Source organism: Engraulis encrasicolus, chromosome 14 (assembly GCF_034702125.1).
Source record: "Engraulis encrasicolus isolate BLACKSEA-1 chromosome 14, IST_EnEncr_1.0, whole genome shotgun sequence".
Lineage (NCBI taxonomy): Eukaryota > Metazoa > Chordata > Actinopteri > Clupeiformes > Engraulidae > Engraulis > Engraulis encrasicolus.
In genome coordinates, this window is record NC_085870.1 from 47,367,653 (window position 1) to 47,381,586 (window position 13,934).

General features: G+C 45.3%; 1 protein-coding gene across 1 annotated transcript in view; it reads left to right on the top strand.

The window, feature by feature from the left end:
* LOC134462781 (major histocompatibility complex class I-related gene protein-like) overlaps nucleotides 1-11,355 on the top strand; it is a 53,098-nt gene extending 41,743 nt beyond the window's left edge. The window contains exon 4 of the mRNA XM_063215988.1: nucleotides 11,171-11,355. Within this exon, the coding sequence (XP_063072058.1) occupies nucleotides 11,171-11,355 (185 nt within the window). The remainder of the gene's footprint in view (nucleotides 1-11,170) is intronic.
* Nucleotides 11,356-13,934: the final 2,579 nt, after the last annotated feature.

A 13,934-nucleotide genomic window follows, 5' to 3' on the forward strand; every position in this document is an offset into this window, starting at 1 on the left:
ACAGCCGACAGCAGGCGGTATCCAGGAGAGCGACAGACAGTCGCAGGACGCTGAATGGTAGAGACCAGCAGAGGAGCGGGGAGCACACATGCGGTCTCATGCAAGTCATGCAGCCATGCAAGAGAGCAAGTATGCAAGCATGCGAAGCAACCGAGCAAGCCATGTAAACCGGAATGGCAGGGTGCGTACGGCCCAGCGGCACGCCGTGGCAGCTGTAGTAGCCATGGCATCAACAAGCATGCCACAGGGTGGAGGCCACCTGTGGCCAGAAACCCACTCTGTAGCAGTAGCAGGTACGGCACTCACATGTAGCCATCGGGCGAAAAACACCCATGGCCAACTCACCCAGAAAGGGTCCAGTGCCAATGCAATGCAACAAGCAATGCAACTGGGCTGTGACGGTGTCACCTGAACAGAGGGCATGGTGCGCTCATCGGCGGCAAGCGATAGCTGTGGCGGCGGTGGGCGACAGTCGTGGCGGCGGTGGGCGACAGCCGTGGCGGCAGAGGGCGACAGCCGTGGCGGCGGCGTGCGACCGTCCGGGTCGCTAGCAGGCAGGGCACATTTGAAAACACGGTCACCGTGTGTCAGAGGCTGCAGGTCGGCAAAACAGGGCCGACAACTCCACCAGTGGCCAGCGGAACTGTAGGCCGAGGGCCAAATCGCGTCAGCCCGGCCGTAAGTGCTCTCGCACGCAGACCTGAGCAAGCAGCACAGGCCACATCTGTCAACCTCAGCCGCAGGCATCTCAGCTCCAGGCAGGAGAGGCACCAGTCCCAGGGGCCTAGACGACAATGCATCAGTCAGGCAGGCAGGCACACAGGGCGAGGACACCCCAGTGGTAGCCGAGAGGGAAGCCAGCAGTCGGACAGTCAGGGCCGACAGGTAAACAAGGCAATACACACAGCAGGGCGAAGACACCCCAGTGGTAGCCGATGCAAGAGCTCCAGGCCAACTGGTGAGTACCACACAGAAGGGGCTGGGACATCCAATGGCAGCCAAGAAGAAACTCAGTAATCAGGCAAGACGAGGGTCCCGTGTCGGGAAGCGAACACTGCAACACACAGAAGGGAACAAACAAACAACACATACCCACAGGGCGAGGGCACCCCAATAGTAGGTAAAAAGTTGGCAGCAGGTAGGAGATGACACTACAATGTCCAGCAAATACTGCGAATATAAAACACAAGGGGCGAGGACGCCCCAAGTGTAGCCAACAGGAGCCAGGAGCCAGCAGCCAGGCGGCAACACCAAGCTGACAAGCAAATAATAATGGACATTAACATTTAGGATTCGGCCTATTTTGGACACCAGATGGAAATTAGCCCTCGGGCTACAATCTGCCATATTTACATATATGTACATGTATGTATATGTACATTCATGTGCAATGTCCTGAAGAAATAAAGTAAAGTAAAGTACATTACATTGCAATGTAGTCGGTAGGCGCTGTACACCCAGTGACTCACAATAGAGGACATACCATAAGCACAGCCAATATCATGGGCAGACAGGAGTAGCACAGTGATAGAAATGCAAGGCAAATATACACTTCTGGGGCGAAGACACCCCAGGTGAAAACAGACAATAATAAACCAGTGAAGAACACAACCCGGCAGGAATAACAACCGGGGTGAGCAGAGTGCAGCCAGAGAGAGAGAGAGATTGTATTGTAGATTGAATCTCTGGAGCAGCGTGACGCCAACGGTGCAAGGGCACAGCGAAACACACTGGCCCGTGGAGCAACCGTACAGACAGGCTACACTGTACAAACAATGAAGCCGTAACGTAAATACAGGCACGCGAACCGAAGTAACCGAGCTCGCGTCGAGTGTCACAACAATCGCCCAGTAATAGTAACATTCCGCGGCGAGAAACACCGCGAAAATAAATCGAAACAGTAAATGACAGTCCACTTACCCAAACGATGGCCAACATAGGCAGGCAGGCCTTAATACCTAATCCCAACTCGAAAGCGTATCACGCCACGAGACCGCTCGTCAAATCCAGTTGCGGGAAACACTACTGAACATAACGCGGTAGCAGTTAATACATGATCAGAAAACGGCCTACCTTCCACGGGAAAGGACAAGTTATTAGCCTCCAGTCGGCGAGAACAGTGCCTCGAGCCAGGGGCTAGGCAGGCTAGGTAGCCTAGCCAGCCCTCCTCCACCGAGCGAATAACACTCAGTCGGAGTCGGACACATCGTAAATGTGAAAGAGATACTCAAAGGAAAAAGCGACCAACGCCGTTTCATGGGGGGTGGAAAACCCACAGCCCCAACCCTATGGGTGTGAAACGAACACAGCGTCAGGTCAATCCCAAAATCTCAAACGATCAACTCGAAACCTGCAATCGAGAAGATGAAAGACGTCGCTTCCTGGGTTCACCGGTGTCTTAACCCCTGACACGGGGGTCACCGGGTGACGTCACCCAGGTCACGTGTTACTTTGTTGATATTAATTCTCGACCTGCTGATCCGTAAGATGAATATTCAGTGCTGAAAGCACCGCCTCTGGCGGTCAGAAGGAACGAAATAGAACCCCAATTTTAGCCATAGAAATCAATAGAATTGGGCGGGATTTTGAGTTCCTAGGCGGGTTTTGACAATTTTTTGGGCTGGAAATCATCAGCCTCATCTGGCAACCCTGCTTGCAGGTGCATCACAGTGGGACAGACATCACTGGAAAGCAGAAGCTGGAGCACACTGTAGCTTAGTTCTCAAGACTTTATTTTGTGCACACACGCTACCAACGTTTTGGTGTTGGTACACCTTCTTCAGAGTCAAATGATAGCAAGAGAGAGACACATTTTAAGACTTAACATTCACAGGTGATCCCACTTGGTTTGGCTAAAAGTTGGTCTCATCTCATTGCAGGTAATTGACCACACCTCCCAACACCAGGACAAGATTGTAGACAATTAGACAGCTTGCCAACTTCTCAAAACAAAACAAAAAAGTGAAAAAAACAATACACAAAGAACATTGTCAATAAAACCACAGCTACAATTATTACAAGACCACAGCCGTGATGCTGGAGCAATTTGTTACAGAAAGCAAGACATATTGGGTGCATCCCAATAAGTGACCTTGCCTCCTCCACTTGCTTCTCGTCATGATGACATCACTGACAACAGCATTATATTTCAATATCTTGCAAAAGCTCAATTGTAAAGTCTTTTTCTCATTTGCAATTGGGATGGTGAATGAAAAACAGTCCCTCAAAAGTTGTTGTGGCGAGGCTGACAGCTGGGAAACTTTATCGTTTTCTCCACGGAGGAGGGGCCAGGAGGCGGGACGAGGAGACAAGCACAAGTGGAGGAGGCAAGGACACATATTGGGATGCACCCATTGAGTTTCTCATTTATGCCCTGAGACTCCACTGAATTGAGAGTATGAATCCAAAATGCCTTTCTACGAAGCCCCTCTGTCTTATTAAGGGCGTTCGTGATGGCGTAATTTTGACGAAGTTGAAAATTTGCTAGGCAGCGAGCATGCTCAGTGTGTCCGCGTGAAGCATCCTGGTTAGAATTTGCCGTTCACGATGCAGTTGAAGGGAGTGACCTCTGCGCGGCAGTCGTGTCACATGGCGTTGAACCATCGCGGGAACAAAAGTTTTGTCAAACTGCCACGCAGTACCAGAAAGCTACTGCGCTGGGCAGAAGACCTCCTCCATGATGTGAGGAATCTGCCGTGATTGGTGTTCATAGCTCATGTGATTCAAGTGTGTGTAGTTGAACGTGCTTCATTAAGGGCGTTCATGACAGCGTCTTTCCTGCGAGGTTGAAAATTTGCTAGGCAGCGAGCATGCTCAGTGTGTCCGCGTGAAGCATCCTGGTTAGAATTTACCGTTCAAGACGCAGTTGAAGGGAGTGACCTCTGCGCGGCAGTCGTGTCACATGGCGTTGAACCATCGCGGGAACAAAATTTTTGTCAAGCAGCTAACCGCTGCTTTTGTCAACCAACTGCCGTGCAAGAAGACCTCCTCCATGATGTGAGGAATCTGCCGTGATTGGTGTTCATAGCTCATGTGATTCATGTGTGTGTAGTTGAACGTGCTTCATTTTCTACATGCTGAAATGCATTTCATGCTCAAATGCAGCATACTCAGAGTGGTATCATCCATGGTCGCACAACCCACTTACAACAGAAAAAAAAGAAACAAACCACCCTGTCGTCAGATGCTCCATCTTTGCCACGTTAGGAGTGTATGCCGTAGGTTACAAAACCAGTATTATTCCGCGGGCCGCCTGCTCGACGGTTAGAGTAGTGGTTGCGCGCCTGACTTCCATTCATGAGGTCCCCGGTTCGAAACTGCACCGAAACACGGGGAGGCTTTAGTTGCTGATGGTTAATGTGGAAACAGACCAGTTGCGAGAGACTTATCTTGTCTTTTATGTATGAAAGTGCACGAAACAGAGTGGCCTTTGTGGTTGGTGCGCCATGGTAAAGCTACATATTGAACACCTGTGTTCAATCCTCGCAGCATGGGTTGGCGCTGTTAAGTAATTTTAAAACGGTCCTATCTGAATGACGACTTTGGTCCCAAAACACAAAATGAATAGCCTAAAGTGAACACTAATTAACTGAATTATAACATGGAAGTGAAGCCAAATCATCACAAATTTAACTAAGAGTTGTACCATGATTCACCGAGTAATAACCCGTATCTCTACCTCAAGACCATCCGATTTCTCTCCGAGAGGCAGAGAGAGTCTCGGATTTCACAAGCATGTGCCGACATTGGTAAGCGCGTCATGGAATTAGCGCCATGATGACTTAATTCCACAAGAGGGCGCCCTGGTACACCCGCTGTCTAAAAAGGTAGTTCCACCCACAGACCCATAGATCCACCTTCTTTGCCGCTGTTGAAATCTCGTCGTCCTGATGTGTCCAGCTTGGTTGCGACGCAGTTATCCCCTCCTTTTTATGACCAAGCAAATCACGTTTTGATCAAATCTTTTGCTGCGTGGTTGCAAACGAGCCTATTTTCTACATGCTGAAATGCATTTCATGCTCAAATGCAGCATACTCAGAGTGGTATCATCCATATGAGTGATTCTACGATTTCCCTACGCTTTTGGCAAAAGCAAAATGTCAATTATCAATATTTTTTTTCAACTACATGACCTAGATGTTAACATAGTGTATATATTTAAGTTTCCAAACAAACAAATTGCCAAGCTTAATCTTAAATCATTTATCAAATACTCTAATGAAAGCGAACATTTGCTTAATTATTTTGTCAACAGTGTTATGGACAAATACTACGTCATTTCAAACATATATAAAAATACTACAGAGTTGAAACAATATATGTTTGAAAGTGCTTATGTCCCTTAGCAGTAATGTTGTCATTAATCTGTGCAATTGATATAGAAAATGTGATTGTTGAGCTTCATAAGTAGGATTTTATGAGTCACTGTGATACAGACTGACACATTTTTCATCATAAATCCCTGTAACGTCTGATTTGAATATAGTCACCCTCCTTACACAAGACTTCCTTCTCCAGAGATAATCCCTAGTGTATGTTCATAGGATTTTTCCAACACATAAGGGATCAATAGCGCAAAAACACTTTCAAAACAGTCAACGGTGTAACTCAAGTGTGTTACGGTCAACAGTGCAGGGGAACAAGTCGGCACTTTCTTAGGAGAAAAAAACAGAGCAGACAAACCCATCTCCCTAGAACACAAATTATTTTGTTTGTTTGTCTGTCAATATGGATATAAATTGGCAAAAACATACTCCTCCTTAACTGTCATCAGTGTTGCCAGATTGGGCTGGTTCCCGCCCAATTGGGCTGCTTAGGATGGCCGTGTGGGGGTAAAAATGGCATCTATCAGAAAAACCTTCCCACTGCCATATAAATCAATAGAATTGGGCGGGTTTTTAGGGCGGATTTTGATCATTTTTTGGGCTGGAAATCATCAGCCTCATCTGGCAACCCTGACTGTCATACTTAATTGTAACACCATTGACGGTAACACCGTTGACATTTCAGCCATTTTTATGGTGTTATGCTAACTGAGGACCTCAGAAGTTCCACCACAACACCTTAATCAATTCATGTATCTGTATGCTTTATCTGTGTTTTTCTACATGTGATTTCTAATTCAGATTCTTATGAATATGTTGATAACACTGTTGACAGGCAATTTTCCCGCTATGAGAACATGAAAAAGAATGGATTAAATTATGGAAGGATGGAGCTCAAAATTTAATAAAAAGTCTTCCCGTATCCTGCCAAAGAGGTTATGACATCACGTGATGTTATTCGTATGGCCTAAGACCAAACCATTACTGATTTATGGAGGAGGTTTCAGACCGTGGCACGGTTAACACAGTTTTCGTGGACACACACAAAATGGCAAATTTCATGTAAAATGGAAAGGACAGTGGTCTTTCTGACAGTTTTGTCATATTGTGATGATTACTGTGAATCAACATTTGCAATCGTCTTGGGCAAAACAAGTTTCTTTACATGCTAATATGAAGACTGAATCTGACATTTGGAAAACAGGACGGCATGAAAACGCCCAAAACCAGTATTAAATATTCATTCTTGCTGAGGGAAATAATGCTATGTCTACACTTTCTGTATTATATGAAAGATAAATGTTTTCTAATGTCCAAAACATCATTGGATGCAGTTAATAGTTAGTGGAATTGCCAAATAAAATCCACGGACTTAAAAGTGTAGGCGAATTAGAGAATCACTCATATGTATGGTCGCACAACCCACTTACAACAGAAAAAAAAGAAACAAACCACCCTGTCGTCAGATGCTCCATCTTCGCCACGTTAGGAGTGTATGCCGTAGGTTACAAAAGCAGTATTATTCCATGGGCCGCCTGCTCGACGGTTAGAGTAGTGGTTGCGCGCCTGACTTCCATTCATGAGGTCCCCAGTTCGAAACTGCACCGAAACACGGGGAGTCTTTAGTTGCTGATGGTTAATGTGGAAACAGACCAGTCGCGAGAGACTTATCTTGTCTTTTATGTATGAAAGTGCACGAAACAGAGTGGCCTTTGTGGTCGGCGCGCCATGGTAGAGCTACATATTGAACACCTGGGTTCAATCCTCGCAGCATGGGTTGGCGCTGTTAAGTAATTTTAAAACGGCCCTATCTGAATGACGATTTTGGTCCCAAAACACAAAATAAATAGCCTAAAGTGAATACTAATTAACTGAATTATTACATGGAAGTGAAGCCAAATCATCACATAAGATTTGTACCATGATTCACTGAGTGGTAACCTGTATCTCTACCACAAGACCATCCGATTTCTCTCCGAAACGCAGAGAGAGTCTCGCATTTTACAAGCATGTGCCGACGATGGTAAGCACGTCATGGAATTAGCGCCATGATTATTTAATTCCACGAGAGGGCGCCCTGGTACACCCGCTGTCAAAATAGGTAGATCCACCCACAGACCTATAGATCCACCTTCTTTGCCGCTGTTGAAATCTCGTCGTCCTGATGTGTCCAGCTTGGTTGCGACGCAGTTATCCCCTCCTTTTTATGACCAAGCAAATCACGTTTTGATCAAATCTTTTGCTGCGTGGTTGCAAACGAGCCTATTGTCTGCAATCCTGTCCTGGTGTTGCTGGGTGGGGTCAATTACCTGCAATGAGATTAGACCAATTTAGCCAAACCAAGTGGGATCACATGTGAATGTCAAGTCTTGAAATGTGTGTCTCTCTCTTGCCATGATTTGACTCTGAAGAAGGTGTAGCAACAGCAAAACATTGGTCAGGTGTGTCTACAAAATAAAGTCTTGAAAACTAAGCTGCAGTGTGCTCCAGCTTCTCCTTTCCAGCCATGCCAGTAGGCTCGTTTGCAACCACGCAGCAAAAGATTTGATCAAAACGTGATTTGCTTGGTCATAAAAAGGAGGGGATAACTGCGTCGCAACCAAGCTGGACACATCAGGACGACGAGATTTCAACAGCGGCAAAGAAGGTGGATCTATAGGTCTGTGGGTGGATCTACCTATTTTGACAGCGGGTGTACTAGGGCGCCCTCTCGTGGAATTAAATAATCATGGCGCTAATTCCATGACGTGCTTACCATCGTCGGCACATGCTTGTGAAATGCGAGACTCTCTCTGCATCTCGGAGAGAAATCGGGTGGTCTTGTGGTAGAGATACAGGTTACCACTCAGTGAATCATGGTACAAGTCTTATGTGATGATTTGGCTTCACTTCCATGTAATAATTCAGTTAATTAGTATTCACTTTAGGCTATTTATTTTGTGTTTTGGGACCAAAATCGTCATTCAGATAGGGCCGTTTTAAAATTACTTAACAGCGCCAACCCATGCTGCGAGGATTGAACCCAGGTGTTCAATATGTAGCTTTACCATGGCGCGCCAACCACAAAGGCCACTCTGTTTCGTGCACTTTCATACATAAAAGACAAGATAAGTCTCTCGCAACTGGTCTGTTTCCACATTAACCATCAGCAACTAAAGACTCCCCGTGTTTCGGTGCAGTTTCGAACCGGGGACCTCATGAATGGAAGTCAGGCGTGCAACCACTACTCTAACCGTCGAGCAGGCGGCCCATGGAATAATACTGGTTTTGTAACCTACGGCATACACTCCTAACGTGGCGAAGATGGAGCATCTGACGACAGGGTGGTTTGTTTCTCTTTTTTTCTGTTGTAAGTGGGTTGTGCGACCATACATATGGATGATACCACTCTGGGTATGCTGCATTTGAGCATGAAATGCATTTCAGCATGTAGAAAATGAAGCACGTTCAACTACACACACATGAATCACATGAGCTATGAACACCAATCACGGCAGATTCCTCACATCATGGAGGAGGTCTTCTGCCCAGCGCAGTTGCTTTCTGCTACTGCGTGGCAGCTTGACTAAACTTTTGTTCCCGCGATGGTTCAACGCCATGTGACACGACTGCCACGCAGAGGTCACTCCCTTCAACTGCATCGTGAACGGCAAATTCTAACCAGGATGCTTCACGCGGACAAACTGAGCATGCTCGCTGCCTAGCAAATTTTCAACCTCGCAGGAAAGACGCTGTCATGAACGCCCTTAGTGACTTACTGGCAGTGTTGCCAGATGAGGCTGATGATATCCTGAATGATGAATGCCATTTTTACCCGCAAACGGCCATCCCAAGCAGCCCAATTGGGCGGGAAACAGCCCAATCTGGCAACACTGCTTACTGGAGCCTCAATGGGGCACCTAAGTCTCCACCCCTTCCGGGCGGCTTATGGGGCTGGCAACGCAAAAACTTTTGACTGGGCTGTAATGGACTGATCAAAGCTCTTTTCCGATCCACCTCTCATTTCCCCGTCGATCACACATATGCTGTGCCTCAGAATTAATAACAACCAATGGTGTGCTTGTTGACTTCACTTGGCAAGCAATTTTTGAGTTGTGTGTGTGCAAAAATATACAATTATTTGGACTACACAACAGATGACGCATGTCCGACGTGCAGCCACTTAAGCCGCAGTGCAGCGGTAGGGTTGGCTGTGCCTTGGTTCACGTCAGATATGCGAGGCGCACGTGTAGTCTCTAACACAGTTTTGCACAAAAGCTAAAATAACGTTTCTTGCGTGTCGACAATGAGTGGTCTTACAACGCAAATCCAAACCTTTCAAATGCACTGTCACCATATGTGAAATCCGGAGCACATGCCAAACGGGATGAGGATTTAGCTTGACTCGCTCCATTAACTCTCATTCAAAATTTTGACAGTTCCAGCCCCATGGATCGGAAGTAGAAGGGCGTGACTTAGGTGCCCCATGCCAGTGATTTCAAAAGCACTGGGACACTGATTTGTGATAGGTCTGTTAGAGCATTACGTCCAACCCCCTATGGGCGGGGTTGAAAGGGTGGGGAGTCTCAACAGAAATCCACCTCTCTCTTTCATTTCCTCCGTCAATGATGTAAAATGACGATTTTAAGAGATGAAGCGAAGAGATTAATGCGGATTTCTCTTATCTCAGGGGGAATTGAGAGATTTTTGCAAGACCATTGAAAAGTATGACTGTGTGTCTAGCAATGGAAAACCTAATGCAAACCTAATGCAGTGGAGTGTCCCTTTAAAGCGACCGAGCGTGGTGACCCCGGGCATATATTTTTGTGTGCCATTTCTGTAATTTTCATCAGAAAATCATTTTCTTCCAGGAGTTTGTCAATACCTATGTTGTGCATGTTGTGAGTGAATTTTGTGAGGATTGGCCAATCTGTATGGGAATTATAATAAAAAAATTGTGGTGTCATTTATGACCATGAAAGGAGTGATGAGATGCCCATAAATACTGTATCTATAACGTTAAATATCACATAATTTATAAAAAAAAATAGGGCTCTACCTGAGATAGCCAATCAAGCATATAGTGAGGGTATCCAATTAGCATTTCCTGAATGATTACACCATTTATTGCTCATATCTTTACACAGAGATGCTAGACACAAGATGCTGGCATGTAAATCATTCTGATGATCAAAAAGTCGCTTTAGGTGAGGGACAAGTATGTCAAAGATGTGAATAAATTTGAATGACCCCTCAACAATAATGTATATAGCGGTATTCCTACATAAACTCATTGGGCTCATAAATTACCCTGCTCATTCATATTAGCCGCAAAAACAGTCCGGTCGCTTGAGGGTTGAAGTAATAAATAACATACTCTTTAAAGTAAACCATGACTTATGGCTTGAATATGGCTTGTATACAATGGAACAGCTATTCTGGTACCATTGGTGTAGATTGTAAACTTCCAACTCTCCTCTTACACTGCCCGTCTCTTAGGGGTGCTTGTGTTTCAGAAGATGTATGGCTGCCAGTGGGATGATGAGACTGATGCCACTGACGCTTTTGAAGCATTTGGCTACAATGTAGAAGACTTCATGTCAATGGACCCAAAGACTATGACCTGGATTCCGTCAATGCCGCAGGCAGCCAATACTGTATTGGAACCGTATGGAAAATTACGTGCCACACAGGAAGGCCTACTTTCAAAAGGACTGTTCTGATTGGCTGAAGAAGTATGTCAGCTTTGGAAACAACCATCTGGGTTGGGAAGATACAGCAAGATGTACACTATGTTAGTCTCATTCCTTTTCAATCACCTGTTTCCTCATAATATAAATCATTGTTTTCTCTTTGTTTTTATCCAGTCCGTCCATCTGTGTCTCTTGTCCAGAAGCGGCCTTATGTAGTGCGCCATGCCACAGGCTTCTACCCTGAGCAAGTGGTGATGACATGGAGGACAGACGGAGAAGAGATAGAGGACGATGTGGATGTAGATGAGACACTGCCCAATGAGGATGGAACCTTCCAGAAGAAAACTGAGCTCAAATAAAAACTGAAGCCACACCTCGGTAGAACGAAAACCCAGTAGAACTGGGCCTGTGGGTAAGAGCCTATTGTGTCACATGAGGAGAGGAAGAAGGCCCAGTACAGCTGTGAGGTGACACTCAAGAGTGGAGGACTGAGGGTCCTGCCCATTCCGGAGGATCCGGAGGAAGGTGAGGCGGGTGATGAGGTCGTATCATGCTAATAAGATATCGGCAAAACAATATGAAATCATATCAATACCTATTTGGTCTGATGTATATCATATCAGCATTTCGCGAGCTATTATTAAATTAAACTTAGTTTATGATTTTTTTAACCATAGCCTACAGATTTACAGATATTGTGAGGGTATTGGTTACAGGCCCTGGAGCAATGAGGGTTTAGGTGCCTTGCTCAAGGGCACTTCAGGATGAGGATGCTGGTAAGAGTGGGATTTGAACCTACAACCCTCTGACCTAAAGCCCAGCACTCTAACTATTGAGCCATGGCTGCCATGACCACAAAAAGCCATGTTTGCCCTATCTATCTGGTATGATGCAAGACCATTAGTTTAAGACATAGCTATAAATTTACATTTCCAGTTAAAAAGAACTCTGCGGGTGAAAAATTGTGGAATCTCTGGGATGTGTACACAAACACACGGCAAAGGGGACATTTGTCCCGGGCCCAGGGATAGACGGGGCCCAAAATTGGGTTCTCATTACATTGTATTGGGAGGGGGCCCTTTCAGATGACTTTGTCCTGGGCCCAGCCAAAGCTGTCAGTGGCCCTGCAAAGACGCAACCCTAACTTCATTTAACTTATCGTAATCTGAACGGCAAGACAAACAGCCAGTTGCTGCGAGCTTGGGCTCTCCCCACTGCCCCCTGGTAGGCTAATATGCTGGTTACACTTAGGCCCTATGTGGATATTTTTAAATGTTAAACATTTTCTTTATCCTTTTATGTATAAATATGACGTGGATAAAAATAAAAACTCCATTGTGACAGGTAAGGTGCATTTTAGCCTTTTACTATATTCAAAAATATCCATATAGCCTACTCTATGTTTTAACGGCTTCTTAACCCCCTGGTATACCACAAACAACATTAGCTTCTCACACCTTTGTCACATTAAAGCAGGGGTGTCAAACTCAAATTGACTGAGTGCCAAAATCAAAATCTGGAACGAAGTCGTGGGCCGAACTCAACAATTATTTTTTTAAATGTGAAATTGACTGAATGACTGAAATTGTGCATGCATGCATGCACTTCATAATCATAGTTAAATTTCACATACACTCTTTCCCATCATATTTGTCTGTTCGAATGTGTCTGCACATCCTGTGATACAGCAAATTTCATGTTCATGTTGTGTTATGCTGTACATTAATGGTGTATCTAGGCCAACTGTAATGCACATTTGAAAAAAAATGGCTCCGCGGGCCAAATTTGGCCCCCGGGCCTGAGTTTGACATCCCTGCATTAACCCATTGACACATAAGGCACCTGCAAAAACAGGCTGTCATCATGCTTTAGCATATGTATCGCACGCTAGTGCATTCAGCGTGTTGGTGCGACGCATTTTGAAGTTAAAGCGTGCTCCTCAACGCAACGGTAAAGCGCTTTCATGCACTTTTGACACGTGACGAGGTTTGCGCAGTTTTCCCGCCGTGTCGGCGATTTTGTTTTGTCACAGCGCATTTCTGTTACTAAACGCAAATATGCTTTGCTGTGCCCTAACCACAACCACCCCTAAACCTAACCTGACAGTGAAGCAATGTTTCTGCTGCTTTACTTTTGCCAAGAACAGCGAGATTAGGCGAATTTCTACCTAAATTGTGCCTAAACCAAAACCATCCGTAAACCTAACCTGTCACTGGGCGTTGTGGAGCACGACTTAACTTAAAAATGCGTATTGGACACAAGCGATAGTGGGTTCAAATCAGCGTGTCATAGATACGCCTATGCATGATGACATGTTGGCAAAAAGGGGTGCTGAATGCCTGACCCCTTTTTAAGAGAAGCTGACCTCAGCCTATAAAAACCTAAATATCTCAGCCTCTGAAGCACATAAAAACATGCAATAAGAACACATTTAAAAGCTAAGACCCTCATCTGTCATTAGAATGTGTTCATTCATCTCAAACAAACAAAGATTTTTGATAAAGTTGTCTCAAATCTCATGAGCCTGAATGTTGCATAATGACGCTCCAGGCGCCAGGGCCAATGTTGCGCAACGCAACATCAGGCATCAATGGGTTAAAGCAACACACTTAGGTCAGGGAATGCAGAATGTAGTTTGTGCGTAAGAGTAAGACTACTGACAGTGGGGAAACTTTGTCCATGGAGGCGGGGCGACTCTGAGTCTAACAGGATATGAGGAAGGATGTGAGGAACTTCAATGAATTGTACCCATTATTTCATAATTTTTCCGCAAAGTGTTTTTGAAACATGCTTTTACAATACATTCATCAAAAATGCTGAAAAGTAACAAACTGCGTTTCGAAAAACTTCCACAGGAGTTAAGAATTCAATGGCATGAGCTACACTACTATTCATGTTTTTATACATGACGAAGTCAAGTCTGAACAGGTTGGGTATC